This window comes from Ovis aries, chromosome 24 (assembly GCF_016772045.2).
Source record: "Ovis aries strain OAR_USU_Benz2616 breed Rambouillet chromosome 24, ARS-UI_Ramb_v3.0, whole genome shotgun sequence".
Taxonomy (NCBI): Eukaryota; Metazoa; Chordata; class Mammalia; order Artiodactyla; family Bovidae; genus Ovis; species Ovis aries.
This window is the reverse complement of record NC_056077.1, coordinates 31168314-31188895: the sequence shown is the minus strand read 5'-3', so window position 1 is coordinate 31188895 and position 20582 is coordinate 31168314. Positions and strand designations below refer to the sequence as shown.

Here is a 20582-nt window from a genome sequence, read left to right as displayed (position 1 = left end):
GAACTGAACTGAATATTGGATTCTATGGTTATATCACAGTTCATTCATCTGTTGATGTATATTTAAGTTTTTCCCAGTTTTAGGCTGTAACAAAGCTGATAGGAACACCCATGTACAAATCTTTGTGGGCATGTGTTTTCATTTCCTTGGGGAAATACTTTGGAGTAGAATAGTTGATACATATGGTAGGTATACTTTGAATTTCTAAAGAAACAGTCAAACTGTTTTTTAAAGTGATGGTACCATTTACACTTTCTACCAGTAGTGTATGAAAGTTCCTCTACATCCTTGCCCATACTTGGTATGGTCATTCTTTTTCAGTTTAGTCATTCTAATATGTAGGTAGTAGATATAATTTACATTTCCCTAATGATTACTGCTGCTAAACATCTTTTCATGTGTTTATTTGCCACCCATTTATCTTCTTTAGTTAAGTAATAAATCTTTTGTCCATTTAACAAATTGAGTTGCTTTCTTTTTATGTAGTTTCAAGAGTTTAAAAGAATGTATTCTAGATACAAAACTTATATCAGATACACATGTTGCAAATATTTTTTTCTTGTGGCTTGTATCTTCATTTTCTTAACAACCTCTTCTGAAGAGTAGAAGTTTACATTTTTAATGAGGTATAATTTATCAGGTTCTTTTTTTTTTTTTTGATTATGTTTGTGGTAACATATCTGAAAAATCTTTGCCTAACTGAAGTTTACACAAGTTTTCGTGTAGATGTTTTTTAGTTTTAGGTTTTAAACTAGGTTTATGATATATTTTGAGTTAATGTTTCTAATAGGTTGAGATATGGATATATGAATATCTATCTGTCTATCTATAGTTTGCATGTAGCTATCTACTTGTTCCATTGACATTTGTTAAAAAGATTATTTCTCCACAGAATTGTTTTTGCACTTTTGCTGAAAACCTATTGTCCATATATCAGTAGCTCTGTTTCTGGACTCTATTCTGTTGTATCGATCTGTTTTTCTATTTTGGTGATAATGCAGGGCTGAAGTTTTCATCCAATGTGAAATATAGCAATAGGAAGCATTTTGCCTGCTTCATGCCTATCCCACTTTAGTGCAATACTTCATTGATGTACATGAGTTGTGGGATCCTTTCTGAGATATTTCAAGTAGGTGGCAAAATGTCTGGCATACAGTAGATGTTTTTGATTTTTTTTTTAAAGATGAACATGAGAGTCCCAAACAGGATAAACCCAAAGCAAGACACCCCAAGACACATATTAATCAAATTAATGAAGAACAAATACAAAGAGCAAATATTAATAGCAGCAAGGGAAATGCAACAAATAACATCCAAGGGGATCCCCATAAGGATAACAGCTGATCTTTCAATGGAAACTCTTCAGGCCACAAGGGAATGGCAGGACATACTTAAAGTGATGAAAGAGAAAAACCTACAGCCCAGATTACTGTACCCAGCAAGGATCTCATTCAGATATGAAGGAGAAATCAACAGCTTTACAGACAAGCAAAAGCTGGGAGAATTCAGCACCACCAAACCAGCTCTTCAACAAATGCTAAAGGATCTTCTCTAGACAGGATACAGAAAGGGTGTATAAACTCGAACCCAAAACAATAAAGTAAATGTTGTTTATGGGATCATACTTATCAATAATTACCTTAAATGTAAATAAGTTGAATGCCCCAACCAAAAGACAAAAGACTGGCTGAATGGTTACAAAAGCAAGACCCCAATATATGTTGTCTACGAGAACCACCTCAAAACAACGGACACATAAAACTGAAAGGGAATGGCTGGAAAAAGATATTTCATGCAAATGGAGACCAAAAGAAAGCAGGAGTAGCAATACTCATATCAGATAAAATAGACTTTGAAATAAAGGCTGTGAAAAGAGACAAAGAAGGACACTACATAATGATCAAAGGATCAATCCAAGAAGATGTAACAATTACATATGCACCCAACATAGCACTGCAGTATGTAAGAGAAATGCTAACAAGTATGAAAGGGGAAATTAACAGTAACACAGTAATAGTGGGAGACTTTACTACCCCACTCACACCTATAGATAGATTAACCAAACAGAAAATTAGCAAGGAAGTGCAAACTTTAAATGATACAGTGGACCAGTTAGACCTAATTGAAATCTATAGGACATTTTACCCCAAAACAATGAATTTCACCTTTTTCTCAAGTGCACATGGAACATTCTCCAGGATAGATCACATCCTGGGCCATAAATCTAGCCTTCAGTTCAGTTCAGTTCAGTTCAGTCACTCAGTCGTGTCCGACTCTTTGCGACCCCATGAATCGCAGCACGCCAGGCCTCCCTGTCCATCACCATCTCCTGAAGTTCACTCAGACTCACGTCCATCGAGTCTGTAATGCCATCCAGCCATCTCATCCTCTGTCGTCCCCTTCTCCTCCTGCCCCCAATCCCTCCCAGCATCAGAGTCTTTTCCAGTGAGTCACCTCTCTGCATGAGGTGGCCAAAGTCCTGGAGCTTCAGCTTTAGCATCATTCCTTCCAAAGAAATCCCAGGGCTTGTCTCCTTCAGAATGGACTGGTTGGATCTCCTTGTAGAACAAGGGACTCTCAAGAGTCTTCTCCAACACCACAGTTCAAAAGCATCAATTCTTTGGCGCTCAGCCTTCTTCACAGTCCAACTCTCACATCCATACATGACCACTGGAAAAACCATAGCCTTGACTACACGGACCTTAGTCGACAAAGTAATGTCTCTGCTTTTGAATATGCTACCTAGGTTGGTCATAACTTTTCTTCCAAGGAGGAAGCGTCTTTTAATTTCATGGCTGCAGTCACCATCTGCAGTGATTTTGGAGCCCCCTAAAATAAAGTCTGACACTGTTTCTACTGTTTCCCCATCTATTTCCCATGAAGTGATGGGACTGGATGCCATGATCTAGCTTTCGTAAAGTAAAAAAAAATTGAAATCATTTCAAGTATCTTTTCTGGTCACAGTGTGGTAAGATCATATGTAAACTACAGGAAAAAAAAACTTAAAAATCCAAACATATGGAGGCTAAACAACACACTTCTGAATAACCAACAAATTGCAGAAGAAATAAAAAAAAAGAAATTAAAATATGCATAGAAACAAATGAAAATGAAAACACGACAAACCAAAGCCTATGGGATTCAGTAAAAGCAGTGCTAAGGGGAAGGTTCATAGCAGTACAAGCTTTCCTCAAGAAATGAGAGAAAAATCAAATAAATAACCTAACTTTACACCTAAATCAAGAAATGAAGAACCCCAGGGTTAGTAGAGGGAAAGAAATCATAAAGGTTAGGGCAGAAATAAATGAAAAAGAAACAAAAGAGCCTATAGCAATAGTCAACAAAACTAAAAGCTGGTTCTTTGAGAAGATAAATAGACAAACCATTAGCCAGACGCATTGAGAAAAAAGAATCAAATCAACAAAATTAGAAATGAAAATGGAGAAATCACAACAGACAACACAGAAATACAAAGGATCATAAGAGACTATTATTAGCAACTATATGACGATAAAGTGGACAACTTGGAAGAAATGGACGAATTCTTAGAAAAGTATAACCTTCCAAAACTGAACTGGGAAGAAATAGAAAATCTTAACAGACCCATCATAAGCATGGAAATCAAAATTGTAATAAAAAATCTTCCAACAAACAAAGTCCCAGGACCAGACGGCTTCACAGGTGAATTCTACCAAAACTTTAGAGAATAGCTAATACCTATCCTACTCAAACTCTTCCAAAAAATTGCAGAGGAAGGTAAACTGCCAAACTCATTTTGTGAGGCCAGCATTACCCTAATACCAAAACCAGACAAAGCTGCCACAAAAAAAAGAAAACTACAGGCCAATATCATTGATGAACTTAGATGCAAAAATCCTCAACAAAATTCTAGCAAACAGAATCTGACAACATATTAAAAAGATCATACATCATGACCAAGTAAGCTTTATCCCAGGGATGCAAGGATTCTTCAGTATTCGCAAATGAAGCAGTGTGATACCCACCACATTAACAAATTGAAAGATAAAAACCATATGATTATTTCAATAGATGCAGAGAAAGCCTTTGACAAAATTCAACATCTATTTATGATAAAAACCCTCCAGAAAGCAGGCATAGAAGGAACATACCTCAAAATAATAAAAGCCATATATGATAAACCCACAGCAAACATTATCCTGAATGGTGAAAAACTGAAAGCATTTCCCTGGAAAAGGGTGTCCACTCTCACCACTACTATTCAACATAGGTTTGGAAGTTTTAACCACAGCATTCAGAGAAGAAAAAGAAATAAAAGGAATCCAGATTGGGAAAGAACACATAAAATTCTCACTGTTTGCAGATGACATGATCCTCTACATAGAAAACCCTAAACATACACCACTACAAAATTACTAGAGCTAATCAATGAATATAGTAAAGTTGCAGGATATAACATTAACACACAGAAATCCCTTGCATTCCTGTACACTAACAATGAGAAAACGGAGAAATTAAGGAAACAATTCCATTCACCATTGCAACGAAAAGAATAAAATACTTAGGAATCAGTTCAGTTCAGTAGCTCAGTCGTGTTCGACTCTTTGTGACCCCATGAATCGCAGCACGCCAGGCCTCCCTATCCATATACTTAGGAATAAATCTACCTGAAGAAACAAAAGACCTATATATAGAAAACTATAAACCACTGATGAAAGAAATCAAAGATGACACAAATAGATGGAAAAATATATCATATTCATGGATCAAAAGAATCAATATAGTGAAAATGAATATACTACCCAACACAATCTATAGATTCAGTGCAATCCCTATCAAGCTACCAGTGGTATTTTTCGCAGAACTAGAACAAATAATTTCACAATTTGTATGGAAATACAAAAAACCTCAAACAGCCAAAGCAGTCTTCAGAAAGAAGAATGGAACTGAAGGAATCAACCTTCCTGACTTCAGACTGTACTACAAAGCTACAGTTATCAAGAGAGTATGGTACTGGCACAAAGACAGAAATATAGATCAATGGAACAAAATAGAAAGCCAAGAGGTAAATCCATGCACCAATGGCCACCTTATCTTTGACAAAGGAGACAAGAATATACAATAGAGAAAAGACAATCTCTTTAACAAGTGGTGCTGGGGAAACTGGTCAACCACCTGTAGAAGACTGAAACTAGAACACTTTCTAACACCATACACAAAAATAAACTCAAAATGGATTAAAGATCTAAATGTAAGACCAGAAACTATAAAACTCCTAGAGGAAAACATAGGCAGAACACTCTGACATAAGTCACAGCAGGATCCTCTATGACCCACCCCCCCGCCCAGAGCAATGGAAATAAAAGCAAAAATAAACAAATGGTACCTAATTAAACTTAAAATCTTTTGCACAATGAAAGAAACTGTAAGCAAGGTGAAAAGACAGACTTCAAAATGGGAGAAAATAATAGCAGATGAAGCAACTGACTAAGAATTAATCTCAGAAATACACAGGCAGCTCATGTAGCTCAATTTCAGAAAAATAAACGACCCAATCAAAAAATTGGCCACAGAATTAAACAGATTTTTCTCCAAAGAAGATATACAGATGGCTAACAAACACAGATCAAATTGCCAACATCTGCTGGATCATGGAAAAAGCAAGAGAGTTCCAGAAAAACATCTATTTCTGCTTTCTTGACTATGCCAAAGCCTTTGACTGTATGGATCACAATAAACTGTGGAGAATTCTTCAAGAGATGGGAATACAGACCACCTGACCTGCCTCTTGAGAAAGCTATATGCAGGTCAGGAAGCAACGGTTAGAACTGGACATGGAACAACAGACTGGTTCCAAATAGGAAAAGGAGTACATCAAGGCTGTATATTGTCACCCTGCTTATTTAACTTCTATGCAGAGTACATCATGAGAAATGCTGGGCTGGAAGAAACACAAGCTGGAATCAAGATTGCCGGGAGAAATATCAGTAACCTCAGATATGCAGATGATACCACCCTTATGGCAGAAAAGTGAAGAAGAACTAAAGAGCCTCTTGATGAAAGTGAAAGAGGAGAGTGAAAAAGTTTGCTTAAAGCTCAACATTTAGAAAACGAAGATCATGGTATCTGGTCCCATCACTTCATGGGAAATCGATGGGGAAACAGTGGATACAGTGTCAGACTGTATTTTTTTGGGCTCCACAATCACTGCAGATGGTGACTGCAGCCATGAAATTAAAAGACCCCTACTCCTTGAAAGAAAAGTTATGAGCAAGCTAGATAGCATATTGAAAAGCAGAGACATTACTTTGCCAACAAAGGTCCATCTAGTCAAGGCTATGGTTTTTCCAGTGGTCATGTATGGATGTGAGAGTTGGACTGTGAAGAAAGCTGAGTGCCTAAGAATTGATGCTTTTGAAGTGTGGTGTTGGAGTAGACTCTTGAGAGTCCCTTGGACTGTAAGGAGATCCAACCAGTCCATTCTGAAGGAGATCAGTCCTAGGTGTTCTTTGGAAGGACTGGTGCTGAAGCTGAAACTCCAATAATTTGGCCACCTCATGCAAAGAGTTGACTCATTGGAAAAGACTCTGATGCTGGGGGGGATTGGGGGCAGGAGGAGAAGTGGAGGACAGAGGATGAGATGGCTAGATGGCATCACCGACTCAATGAACATGAGTTTGAGTGAACTCTGGGAGTTGGTGATGGACAGGGAGGCCTGGCGTGCTGCGATTCATGGGGTCTCAGAGAGTTGGACACAACTGAGTGATTGAACTGAACTGAACTGAACAAACACATGAAAAGATGCTCAACATCACTCATTATCAGAGAAATGCAAGTCAAAACCACAGTGAGGTACCATGTTATGCCAGTCAGAATGGCTGCTATCAAAAAGTCTATAAACAGTAAATGTTGGAGAGGGTGTGGAGAAAAAGGAACCATCTTATACTGTTGGTGGGAATGCAAACTAGTACAGCCACTATGGAGAACAGTGTGGAGATTCCTTACAGCACTGGAAGTAGAACTGCCGTACAATCTAGCAGCCCTGCTGCTGAGATACACACTGAGGAAACCAGAATTGAGAGAGGCATGTGTACCCCATTGTTCATTGTCACACTGTTTATAATAGCTAGGATGTGGAAGCAACCTAGATGTCCATCAGCAGATGAATGGATAAGAAAGCTGTGGTACATACACACAATGAAATATTACTCAGCTATTAAAAAGAATGCATTTGAAGCAGTTCTAATGAGGTGGATGAAACTGGGGCCTATTATACAGAGTGAAGTAAGCCAGAAAGAAAAACACCAATATAGTATATTAATGCATATATATGAAATTTAGAAAGATGGTAACTATGACCCTATATGCAAGACAGCAAAAGAGACACAGATATAAAGAACAGACTTTTAGACTCTGTGTGAGAAGGTGAGGGGGGATGATTTGAGAGGATAGCATTGAAGTTTGTATATTACCATATGTGAAGTAGATCTCCAGTCCAGGTTCGATGCATGAAACAAGGCACTCAAGCCCAGTGCACTGGGACAACCCTAAAGAATGGCATGGGGAGGGAGGTGGGAGAGGGATTCAGGATAGGGGGGCACATGTACATCCATGGCTGATTCATGTCAATGTATGTCAAGAACCACTACAATATTGTAAAATAATTAGCCTCCAATTTAAATAAATTAATTAAAAAATAAAAGCAAAAAAAAAGTGATGAACATGAGAGGTTAATTTTTGAATGCCATATTGATTATTTTACTGATTATTTTGTAAATCCCTATAGTGTCTGCTTTGCTCATTTGCTACAGAAGTTTAGGCCCTAAAAGTGGGTTTGTAAGTCTCATTTGTTCAGAAGTCCAAAGTCAGGGCCTAGTATGAACATATCCATGTAGAGATAAATTTTAAAAGAGCTGTTATGTCTTGTTTCTTTAATTTTCACTTATTATCACTGCAAACTCTTTTTTTTTTTTTTTTGCACTTAAGTGATGCAATCAGTGTTTGTAAAGCCATTCAAAAGCAAGTACAAGTGCAACATAATAAACCAACAAAGGACTTGACAGACTAAAATGACAGCACACAGCCAGCCAATAAGGTGGTGGCAAAGAAAGCGTGTTTTCTTTTTCTCCTGGCTTCTCTTATTTTCTTTGCAAGCCCCCAAGATCGAGTAACTAATTGAAGAGGTTCTGCTCAGATTACACCCCTCTTACACATGTACGTACATTTGGGCACATACAGGCACTTGTATTTGTAAGTGACAGGCAGCCCTCAGTTTAGGTTGGGAAATTAAAGAGGCTCTCTTTCTAAGATCTATTTCATGCACGATAGGCAAATTGTGGCCTTATTTTCTCTTTCCTCTGGCTCCATCTGTAATCAGCAAATGGAGCCCTGCAGCCTGCACAGTTTTCCGTGTGCAATTTCTCGCTCTCCCTTAGTTTGCACACCAAACCATCTCATTTTGAAATTCAAGAGTGGCAGAGGAACCCTTTGGTGGAAGGTTGTAATTTGGGAGAAGGGAAAGTCAAGAGCAAGATCACCTTTCTATCACCAAGAAGAAAGGCTGAGTGTCGAAGGAAATCGCCATTGTTAGTCGGCCTCTGAGCCTGCCTCTCAGCATGTGCAGTGCCGTGACCCTGCCCTCCATCACCAGTGACCTAAAAATCACATAATTTCAGCTGTTCACGAAACCTCTTCCTGTCTGTTGTACATAGCCTGTGCACTTACCCCCTCTATTGCCAGCAAGTATGTGTAAATCTTCTTACCTCACAGCCTAGCCTTCTGTTGTTGGCTGGCTGGCTTTCTTGCTTCTTGTGTGTGTTTACTCAGTCGCATCAGTTGTGTCCGACTCTTTGTGACCCTATGGACTGTAGCCTGCCAGGCTTCTCTGTCTTCTGAGATTATCAGATGAATGCCTTAAAGCATTTCCCCCAGATCTTTTCTTTATCCTTCTGTCCTCTTCCCTTGTAAATGCTTCCCCTTGCTGAGTATGAGGCAGAGTCATTTTAAAAAGCCACTGTAAATATTTCTGATAGACATTAATTTTCTTTGGGAACCATGGTAGACTAATGGCTCAACAGGCCTTTGAAAATTGCCATTCATCGATCCTAAAAAGTTATTTGATGCACCAGACAATCTGTCTTTTTATATTGAAGCAGTACTTTATAGGCTGCCCAAGTTTCTTTAAGGAAATACTTAAATTAGTTGCTGATAATTTGTTGGTGGATGGATGTATACACACATACACATGTATGTAACCATGTGTTCAACTCTTTAGAATGTTGAAAGGTGAGTAGCGTATAATCGATTTGACTTTGAGTCTCATTGCTTAAAATGGACAGGTTTTATTTTCATTTCACCCCCAAGATAGCTGTTGAGATGTTAAGTGATTATTTTACTTCATACATAGCAAAGAGTCAGGATAGGTTTGTAGAGGAAATAAATAAATAACAGCCTGTTTCTTTTCAGGAACTGTTCCAAAGTATCTATATAGTAATTTATAAATAAACCTGAATTTTTGAAACAGTAAAGGTATTCTCTAAAGATAATCTTTTAAAACCTTTTACATAATAAAAACTTTTTAAAAGACTTCATTTCTTCTGTAGTATAGCAACTATACTCCAATAAAAATTAAGTTAAAAAGCAGTTCATTTTTTCTTTACTTCTTAAGCTACCTCCTCTGTATACATCCTGAAGCTCTCTTTCTTCCCCTCTTCCCCTCACACGGCCTGCATAGTTTAAAATTTCAATGTTAATGTTAATTGGAGCTGAGATGATTGTGCTGCTGCTGCTAAGACTTCAGCAGGTCTCTTAGAAGCTAATGTCACGGCATGGGGTGCATTTACTCTGTGCAGCTATTCTGTGGTGCAGTGAGAATGCCTTGATTAATATGCTGCATGAAAATAAAATGGATTTGGAAAAAAATTTATACTCATAAATATTAATTCACATTTGTATGGAATTGCACATAATTTTCAATATACTTTGGAGCACCTTCAGTATGAAGAAAGATTTCGTTTCCAAAGAGAATGGCATAATTTTTTCAAAAAAAGCACAGCTGATACATTATTAAATATAATTTGTTTATTAATCCGATACTCCACACCCAAATGATGTAGGGCAGTAGGTGGGCTGTGTGACAGAGAACGGCATTTTTATTCAGCCTGTGGGAGCTTATGTATTACCTTCAGAAGTGGTGCAATTTAATCATATTATATAGAAGCAGTTGGTGGTGGGACTCGCCTGCCTGCTTTGGCTAGTGTTGCCATTATACCTGAGTGTTTTCTCATGAGAGCTGACTGAATTGGTTACATGAGTGCTAAGTTGATTCAGTCCTGTCCTACTCTTTGTGACCACTTGGACTGTTTAGCCTGCCAGGCTCCTCTGTCCATGGGATTCTCCAGGCAGGAGTACTGGAGTGGGTTGTCATTTCCTTCTCCAGGGGATCTTCCCAACTCAGGGATCAAACCAGTGTCTCTAATGTCTCCTGCATTGGCAGGCAGGTTCCTTACCATTAGCGCCACCTGGGAAAGCCCCAAATTGGTTAAATGTGAGGCCAAGTATTGAGCAGATGTCTGACATAGCTGGTTGTGGTAGTGGACCCTGGACAGCATAGCAGACATTTATTGAATATTTGCCATGTGTTAGGCGTTGTGTGCAAAGCTCTGAGACTGGGATCAATGGCTTCGTGCACTTACTTTGATCTCAGCTTGTCCCCTAAACACTTCCTCACCACATTCTCATTGTCTTCGGAGAGTTGCCTCTCCAATGGTAGAGGGTAAACCATCTGCAGTGGTAGCAGCTGGAGGTTAAACTAGAAACCACTCATTTGCCTTAGAAGATTGTTGTCTTTGATATTGTTAAAGAAATTTTATTTATTTTTGGCTATGCTGGGCCTTGATCACTTTGCATGGGCTTTTCTAGTTGCGGCAAGCAGGGGCTTTCTCATCCTTTCAGTGTGCAGGCTTCCTGTTGCAGGACTTCCCTTGTTGCAGAGCACAGGCCCTTGGCTTGTAAGCTTTAGTAGTTTTGGCCCATGGGCTTAGTTGCTGTGCCGCAGGTGGAATCTTCCTGAACCAGAGATTGAACACCTGTCCCCTGCATTGGCAGATGGATTCTTATCCACCGTTCCACCAGGGAAGTCCCAATGTTAGGTATCATCTTGCCCCAAAGATTAGGCCCTTCCCCTTCTCTGGGACTTCCTGCTGTTTTCTGTGATTCTTCTTGTGTGCCACCAGTGCCTGCTTATCCAGGTTCCTTGGTTTTCTGTTCCTATCAGCATTCCTGGCTTGCTTCACTCACTCTGTGTCAGAGGCAGCTTGTAAAGATAGTATTTAAATCACTGTTGTAGTTGATAGATTTGGATACATTAGCTAGTGGTCTTGCTTATTTAGCAAGCATTAATTTGACCATCTGTTATTTGCCAGGTTCTGTAAGTGAAGCACTGGGGTTACTGGTGCTTAGTACCTGACCTCATTCTTTCCGGGAATCATGCTACCAGCTGCCTCAGGGCCTTTGCACAAGCTGTTCTCTGTGCCCAGACTTTCAGATCTAGGTCAAGTGGCAGTCATCTCAGCCACGGCACCCCTCCTCCAGACAGACCACTTCCCCCTATTGTGGCATCTGTGATCTTTCTTTTAAAACAGCTTAGTTTGCAATTACCTGTTTGTGTGATTTGATTAGTGATTTGATAATTTGTCCCCTAATTACTAAACTCCATGAGCTTGGAGTCTTTTTGCCCCACACAGTTGTTCTCTCAGCGCCTGTAGGGTAGTGCTGAGTTTGTACTTGGCATATAAAGGGTGCACAAAAAATATTTGTTGAACGAGTGGAGCCCTGAGAACATTGCTTTGCATCACCAAATGTTCTCCTTTAACTGGCAACACTGGGAGGGGGGTGTCCTTCAACTAGAAAAGGGAGGAATATGGAAGAGAGGGCTTTTGAGGGCTAGGCAAAGCAGATGTTACAAGTCCAAGGTCCCTAAATATGGCCATGGCTAAACTGGGGAAGACGTCAAGGAGCACAGTGTGTGTTAGTTCGGGAGTATGGAGATATTGGGAAGATGTAGAAGAGATAATTGCCTCCAAGAATGTTCGCTGTGAAGGAAAGAGAGAGTAGTATTTTGAGAATGAGAAATGGATAAAGGAGAATTTTTGTTTTGATCTTACTGTAGTTTTAAATGTATGTTCAGGATCATAGAAACTGAGAAATTGTGTGCAGATAAGGCTCCAGGAAGGAACATTTTCAGTGTAAGGAGGAACATATCCGTCTGTGCATGCTTAGTCACTCAGTCGTGTCCGACTCTGCAACCCTGTGAACTGTGGCCCACCAGGTCCTCTCTCCATGGAATTTCCTAGGCAAGAATACTGGAGTGGGTTGTCATTTCCTCCTCCAGTGTATCTTCCTGACCCAAGGACAGAATCCGAGTCTTCTGTGTCTCCTGTATTGGTAGGCAAATTCTTTACCACTGAGCCACCTGGGAAACCCCAGGAACATGTTCACTCATGAACAAATGATTGAATACCAAATCGTTTTAATTTTATTGCTTAATGTGTATATTTCTCAGAGTTCTAAAGGACTTTGACAGGACTAAATGGGGTTGACAGGACTTTGATTGTATCTGAGCCCATTTTCCACATGGGCTCAGAGTTGCAGGAGCTTACTCTGAGTTTCATAGTGAATAATGTCAGCATCAGAACCCAGGTCTTCAGCTTCTCAGGATGCCTTGACCTTCCTGCAGGCACAGAGCTCACCTGTGTCCTGTGACTTGGAACACTTGTCTGTAGTTCCTACAGGTGCTGTCCCCTAGTCTAGAAAATCCATTACCCTTTTCCCACCCTCTCCCCTCCCCCGGTCACAGCCAGGAACAAATGACAAGTTGCTGTTGATCTTGGTGATATGGTTGTTACATATTTTGCAAAGGAGTTGGGAATTAAGGAACTCGGGGTAAGAGGAACTTGGGGTAAAAATATAAAGCACTAAGGACATATTTTAATCTTGTGAGTTGAGTTTCTTTCTCTCTGGCTCACCTCCACCAGGCCCTCCTGGTATGTTCAGACTTGTGCTGATGTTTTTGCATCGTGTATGCACTTAGTACTCCTTCTGAAAAATAGTTGGTGTACCATTTTGAGAAGCGAGTGTATTAAGCCTGCTAGGGGAATAGTGTGTGCTGGACCCAGAGCAGAATCAAATGGAAAGCTGCTCTCCCAGGCAGCAGTGAAACCACTTCTAATGGACAGATACTTTGTGTTTTGCTGGGTTCCCCACCCCCATTCCCCAACAAGATTAGAAAGGATACATATGTGGCATTAGGGATTCAGAAAAATTGGGTTTAGTTTCAGGTAGTCTCATATCCCACTTTCTTGCCTTTACCTGGCTCCCTTCTAGTAACCCCATTTAGTCTCTATTTTGGGTGTGACGCTAGCTACCTATGTAACCACCACTTCCCGTTCCTTCTCTTTTTTTTTCCTACAGAAAGATGTAGCACTTAAGCCTCAGGAACGCGTGGAGAAACACCAGACCCCTCTGACCAAGAAGAAACGAGAAGCACTTACCAACGGCCTGTCCTTTCACTCCAAGAAGAGCCGACTCAGCCACCCACACCACTACAGCTCAGACCGAGAAAATGACCGCAACCTCTGCCAGCACCTCGGGAAGAGAAAGAAAATGCCGAAGGGGCTCAGACAGGTGAGGATGCTTAGGGCTTGTTCTGTCCTGTGGCTGCTCTTCCTCAGGTGCCTACTTGTCTGTGGTTCTTCCTAACAGATGGAGAGGAGATCCCTGGTGGGTGCTGGAGGGCTGCCCTGCAGAGCCATGTGTTTGCTTCTCAAAGAATATTCCAAAACCAAGCACTTTGAAACTTAGCATGGTACCTTTCAGTCACATGTGCTCTGTGTAACAGAGACTGATGCTCATGCTATTGGCATTGAAGGCAGACTGATGGAGGTCTTGGTGATGGTCCAGGTAGACTGGCTTGCAGGGAGAGATCGTCTTGGGTAGAGGAAAGGAAATGGGCAGATCTGATATACGCACTGTGTGTATCAAGGTCCTGAATTGCTAAAAATGGTTGTCTGTATTCAGGCAGGGGACCCTGCCTAAGATTTGTATTTTCTAGTGAAGCTCAAATACTGTGGCATGTGGGAGAGCAGTGGTGAAGAAATGAGGTTTTTTAAGGTGTCCTCCACAGCCCATAATTCAGAACTGCTTTTGCGATCTGCCGCTTGTATGAAAGCCTGGTGGTAGAGCTTACCGGGCTGTTTAATAATTAGGTTTCAATGATCCACAAGAAAATTCAGCTCTTGGCATTTGGGGAACCCTTCTGCCTGTGGAAATCCCCACATGAGATAGATTAATAATGAGAAGCGAAGCTGTTTATAGCAGTTTTTTCAGCACAAATCCAGAGGCTTTAGCACCTGCCAAGTTACCTGTGTCCTGGGTGTGTTTTGTTTGTTTTTGGAGGGACTATGGGGTGAGACTGACTGTCTCTTGAAGGAAGCAGAGGGAGCGTGGTTCACAGAGCAGGTGCTGCTAATTAGAAGCTGAACAGGTAATTTCTAGTTTGCAGATGTTTCTCTGCAGAGTGAGAAGATCTAGGATCATACAAATCAGTGGTTCTAAAACATCAGAGATGATTAGAATCATATCATGAGCCTTATTAAACATATTCCTGGCTTCACTTTAGAACTGAAGAATCAGAATCACTAGGCATTTTGGCACAGAAGTTTGTAGTCTTAGAAATTTCCTATTTGATAATGGTCAAGCCAGTTGAAAATCATTCTTATAAAGAATCAAGAACATTTTTCTGGTGATGAATTTTAGTTAAAAGTTTGGAAAAAATGAAACTCTCTAAAAGATTTAGTGAGCAGTTTGGTGTTAGAGTTGAACTTGCTGGGTAAACTTCTGAGAAAATACATGGAGTGATGGATTTCAGCATGGACTCAGGAGGATCTCAGGAAAGTGTCCCTGATTCTAACACATTTGGCAGTTTTTCTTTGTCATCAAATAAATTACCAGATTGGAGTTATAAAAGTAATTACTAACATTTGTCTAATACATAGCACGATTATCACTCAGTGAAGGAGTTTCTGTAGTATGATCTATAATTTTCACAACAACCCTGGTGAGGAGATGATATGATATTATGGTTACTTTACAGATAAGAACACTGGGGGTAAAGAAATAAAGTGACTTGTCTGAGGCCACTTAGCTGTGAGGGACAGAGCCAGGGTTTAGACCTAGATTTCTCTGCCCTGCTCTGTTTTTATTGATATTGTGTTTCCTGTGGTTGATATAAGGACTCCAGGTCATGGGGTGCAGGGAATCTACAAGTATTTTTAGAAAGTTCATGGGTTGGTTTAGTCAGAGGGAGGCATTGTGGTTATAGAAATGGACTGTGAAAGCTCAAGAAGAAAATAGGATAAACTCCCAAGTACAGTGAGGATAGACAATTTGGATGAAAAAAAAATATATATATATATATTTGGTCAGAAAGTGGGGTGAGGTCTATGTTCTGTAAAAGATAATGTGCCTGTGTTATTTGTGACTCGCAGACCAAGCCTCTCCCTGTGAGCTGTGTGGAAAAAGTGGGTTTTCCAATGTGCAGAGATCGTCCTGTGGCCACTGCCTCTCCAGGAGGGCCTCCCTCCTACAGGGTGGGAGGAGGGCTTCTTATCCTTTCAGGCAAGAGATCAGTTTAATTCTGAGTCCTCACAGAGCTGTGGTTCCTTATCCTTGACTCTCTTACTTCCAAGCTTGATCTGACTTTTCTGTTCTCCTTCCTCAAAATTCTTCTTTCTACTTTGTCCTCTAGTTGAAAGAGTCTGTGATCTTACAAGACGGCTAGGACTCGTCTGTCTCAAATTTGAGTAGCTTTTTGGTCTTAATGATCAATCTTCTGGTACTAATGGTGTTGGAAATCAAAGCTATCCTTGTTTCAGGGGAAATATTTGAAAAGCAGTTAGTCTGACTCACTTTTTATGAATCAGAGAGAAGAAAAGAATGAACTGTATTTTGGGCCGGTGTAAGAGTTTTAAAAACAAGTGGTGTTTTCTGTAGCCCATGGGGTCACTAAGAGTCGGACACGACTGAGTGACTTCACTTTCACTTTTCACTTTGATGCACTGGAGAAGGAAATGGCAACCCACTCCACTGTTCTTGCCTGGAGAATCCCAGGGACGGGGAGCCTGATGGGCTGCCGTCTGTGGGGTCGCACAGAGTTGGACACGACTGAAGTGACTTAGCAGCAGCAGCAGCAGCAGCAGTATCATATGTGCTATTATTTACCCCTGAGCAAAGCACTGTCTGTTGCTGCCCATCTGTAAAATGAGAGTTTTAGAGTAGAAGATTTCTCAGTCCTGTGATTCTTCTTAGTGTTTGAATAACACAAAGATAGTGAATATATAGTGTTGCTAAAACCTGTAATGGAATACCATTGTAGGCTTGAAAGTAATTTAATTTTGACGTCTGTAACTGATTGGATCTGTGAAAATATTAAGAGGAGAGAGAGATGCGTTCCTGGTATATCAGCCCAGGTAAGTGCTGTCTGTTGTGTGATCCTCGGTAAAAGGTGACACACAGATGCGTATAATGGTTACAGTAGATGTTCCATAACTTGTGCTAAGAATGTCTGAGACTGCTATCCTGCCGTGCCAGATGTCTGTGCACATCACAGTTACTTCCACCACCCCACCATTACCTCTTTTCAGATAAAGTAGCCGCATCTCAACTGTTTTAGCTACGAGGGGACCTTGAGATGGAAGTGGGCCTTGAGGAGAATTTCTGAATTAATGGATTGTTGTTCAATGCCTCCGATTGAGGGAGTGATAAAATTGCAAGAGCCACAGATGAAAGAGAGCAGCAGGAGGTGAAAATTTATTCTTTAGTTTTGACTTGGTGACAGTGGATTAGATTTGAATCTTACTAGGAATTGGTACTCCCTAAGCAAGGAACTTAATGTGCAGCTTTCCGTAACTGTGGGAAGATGTTACTCCTCAGTGCAGAGAAAATAAAAGGTGTTTTATTTTCCTGAAACTTCATTCAAGGCAACTAATCTTTTTATTGTGAGAATGCAAGTACATACTTTTTTTTAAAAGACATGTGTAGTTCTGAAATTAAACCCCCTTTTCCTTCTCTTGCCTGATTAAAAACCTCACTTGTCATGAAATTTTTCCAAACTGTTAAAGTGTTTTTAACTAGCACTTAGCTACCCCAGTGGAACTTACTTGTTGGGTTATGTTTTTAAATATAAATACATACTGACTTAGAAGATACTGAGCTAGCAGCTGTCTTATAAAAGGGTTCCACTTTTTTATATGGCAAATTTGAAAACTTTGAAATTTTGAATTATATATATATATATATATATATAAAACTTTGAATTTTATAGGCAAATTTGAAAACCTATGCAGAATTATTTGCTTATGGTGTGAGTACTCAGACATTATATTACAAAGTTTTGGCTCTTACTAATAAGGGTATGGTAGGTCCCCCCTCCCCCAATTTGACTTAGGAGTGGGAAAATCAAAACAGAGGTTGATAGGTCCTCTGCATAAGAATCTTTACTCCGTTAATTGGGAAACTACCAAAGAACACAACGAAATCATGGGCTGCCAAACTTTCCAGCCAAGTCTTAACTTCTGCAGAAGCTAATCTTTGGGAAAACTTAACTCCTCTAAGGGCTCTGAGTTTAGTTTTCTTTCAGTATGTCTGACCTCCAGACTACAGGGGATGCTTTAAAATTTTAATACTTTGTCGTTGAAAACACTGAGAGCCAGGGGGTTTTAAAAATAGAGAAGCGATAGTGAAAAGTTGATAAGGGTTCAGAGAACTCTCAGATTGGGCTCTGAGTGAATATTTCTAAATCTCCATTTAGTCCATTAGTCTGTCCTCTCTCTCTCTAGTATGAACTGAACTAGAAGAAATAGGCCTAAATCAACTAGAAGGAATTTTTAGGTTATATGAACTTTTCTAACAGACAGATACCAGGATGGATCATCAAAATAAATCCCAGAGTCTCCCTCCTAATTGAATTTTAAGTTCCCAAAAGTGATTCATCTAAGGACAGAATTTCCCAGAGAGAAGCAACCTATTGAGATTGCTTCTAGCAGTAGGTGAACGCTTTGGAAGAAAAATAAAGAGATTTGGGAATATTTCAGGAGCCCAACAGTTAAGACTCTAACCTTGCTGGTGAGAATGGCTTGTGTGGGAATGTCTTACATGGTTTATATATGTTTATACAGGTTGGTCTCGGTAGGTTTGGCTTGTAAGGAATGAAAATTTTCTCCTTTCTTTGAAAATCTGTTATGGTGGAGTCAAACTTGGTAGAGGATTAATAGCTGACATTGTAGATACTGCTGTAGATGTATACTGATTTCTAGGAAGAGAAGGGATTGATTCCAGTGCCAAGTCTTTAGAATTAGAGCTTCATGTGGTGGCTGTGTCTGCTTTGTGTATCGGCATTGCATGTTCGCCTTATTTGAAGTGGTTGTGTTGGTCAAGGGCCCAGTAGACTCAAGCCACCAGCTGATATTGTACCCACCTGATGAAGCATAGGTCTTGCCCACACTGTTCACCTTTGAGAGCATTTACTACTATAGGTAGATCCTTTATCTCAGTGAACTCAGATTGTTGGAAGACTCCTTGGTGACATGACATTTGTTATTAGCAGAAATGCACTTGCAAAGGAAGATTTATAATGGAAAGCTTTGATTAAACAGATCCAGTTCAAGTCACATTGCTGAAGACCTGCTGATTAGTTCTGAGTGGAAATCCAAGCTGAAATCATACAGGTATTTATCCAGCTTGACTCTAGGGCCTACAGGGTTCTGGAAATCAGAGCATTTGAAACACTAATGTAATTAGGTATGATACCTTAGTAATGAAAAGACACGAACTTTGCTAGGTGCTCTTTCATAAATACATTTGTTATAATAGTTAAATGACTGAAGGTATATTGAGCTGGTATCAAGAAATGTGAGCTGCAGTTAAATCATTTTTACTTCATGCTTTGGAGTTTCAAGTTTAATGTGTTAAGTGGGATTTCATTTGCTTTTAAAAAAAGTATAGTCATGTCAAGGTTACAAAAGTAGATATTAAAGAAAATTCATTTTTACCTTGCAATGCATCAAAGTTGCGCACAATTGTTTTTTCTTTGCCCAAACTACAGAAATGAGAATAAAAACATATAAGACTGGGAGTAAGAGTTGGGAGGAGACTGGCTTGTAATTACTTTTGGAATCTTGATTGACTTGAAATAAGGATAAGATGCCAGTTTTTAACATCTGGTTTTTGGGGAGTCTCCAACTCAGGCTGGTCTCTTTTCAGAATTAGTTGTATTTTATATTGGATGTTTTTGTTTGGTGTTTAGGAACCTCAAACTATTACAACAGCAAACTGTATAAAGGGTTTTTTTTTTTTTCTTTTCTTTTTTTCTCTTGGGCATTTAGAAGCAGTGAGTTTATCCTGTGAGTTCTTGGATTTTTGTTTTGTGTCTTTTGACTACTTCAATTTTTTGGGGGGGGAGGGTCCTATATTTCTGTTTTATTTATTTGCTATACAGTCAGATCTCTCAAGTTTAACCATTTCACTTCTGCCTCCATTAAGATTCCATTACCTGTTTTAATATCTATAAACTTAGATGTGTTTTGGCATAGTTTGACATAGGTTTTGTACTTCAGTCTTATTAGCATCAAACTCTTGCTCTATGGATTTACTTACTTTGTATTATAGAAAGTTTCAAACAAACACAGAAACAGAGGTAATGATAAAATGAACATCCATGTACCCATTACCCAGCTTGGGATTTGGTCTCCCCAGATAGACACAGACTTCAAAATAAGAGGGGATATATAGCTGATCCACTTTGTTGTACAGTAGAAACCAGCACAACATTGTAAAGCAACTGTACTCCAATAAAATTACTGCTTCTGTTGTGGTCTGGGATACAGTCTCATCACCTCTGCATGCTGCTAAAGTGTTAGCCACTCACTCGTGTCCGACTCTTTGCGACCCCATGGATTGTAGCTCACCAGGCTCCTTTGTCCATGAAATTCTGCAAGCAAGAGTACTGGAGTGGGTAGCCATTCATTTCTCCAGGGGATCAAACCTAGGGATCAAACCTGGGTCTTTTTCATTGCAAGCAGATTCTTTACTGTCTGAGCCATCAGGAAAGTCCTCTTAGCATGTTGCTAAGAGGGAGCATAAATGTCACTTGACTTCAGTGAGACAGATGTTTGAAGTGAAGTGGCCAGTAATAAATTTTATCCCAAGTGACATATATAACTCTTAATTAAAATTTAGTAAAAATCAACTAAAAATGACATAGCACATTGACTACCGACCTCATAAAATAAAACCCATAGAAAGAAAATAGACTGAATTGGAAAAGGAACTGCCGTTGATAGAATGGGCAGTAATTTAGCTTGAGTGATCCTGAAACCTATGGAAATTGTTTCATAAAACAGTGGGCTTCACTAATCCCAAAGTAAGAGTTTGTTATATGTATGTGTGCGTGGAACTTTGTTAAGGGCTGTTTAAATATTCTGTATATTGTTAGAAGAGTGACATGGGTGTTGATGGAAATGGTGCTCCATTGTACCTGTTGGAAATTC

The 20582-nt window shown here is 39.7% G+C and overlaps 1 protein-coding gene across 6 annotated transcripts in view; it reads left to right on the top strand.

Annotated features, from left to right (window-relative positions):
- AUTS2 (activator of transcription and developmental regulator AUTS2) overlaps nucleotides 1-20582 on the top strand; it is a 1205607-nt gene that overhangs the window by 282032 nt on the left and 902993 nt on the right. For all 6 annotated transcript variants that reach the window (XM_060406300.1, XM_060406299.1, XM_027961997.3 and 3 more), the window contains exon 2: nucleotides 13450-13662. In XM_060406300.1, coding sequence (XP_060262283.1) covers nucleotides 13450-13662 — 213 coding nt within the window. The remainder of the gene's footprint in view (nucleotides 1-13449; nucleotides 13663-20582) is intronic.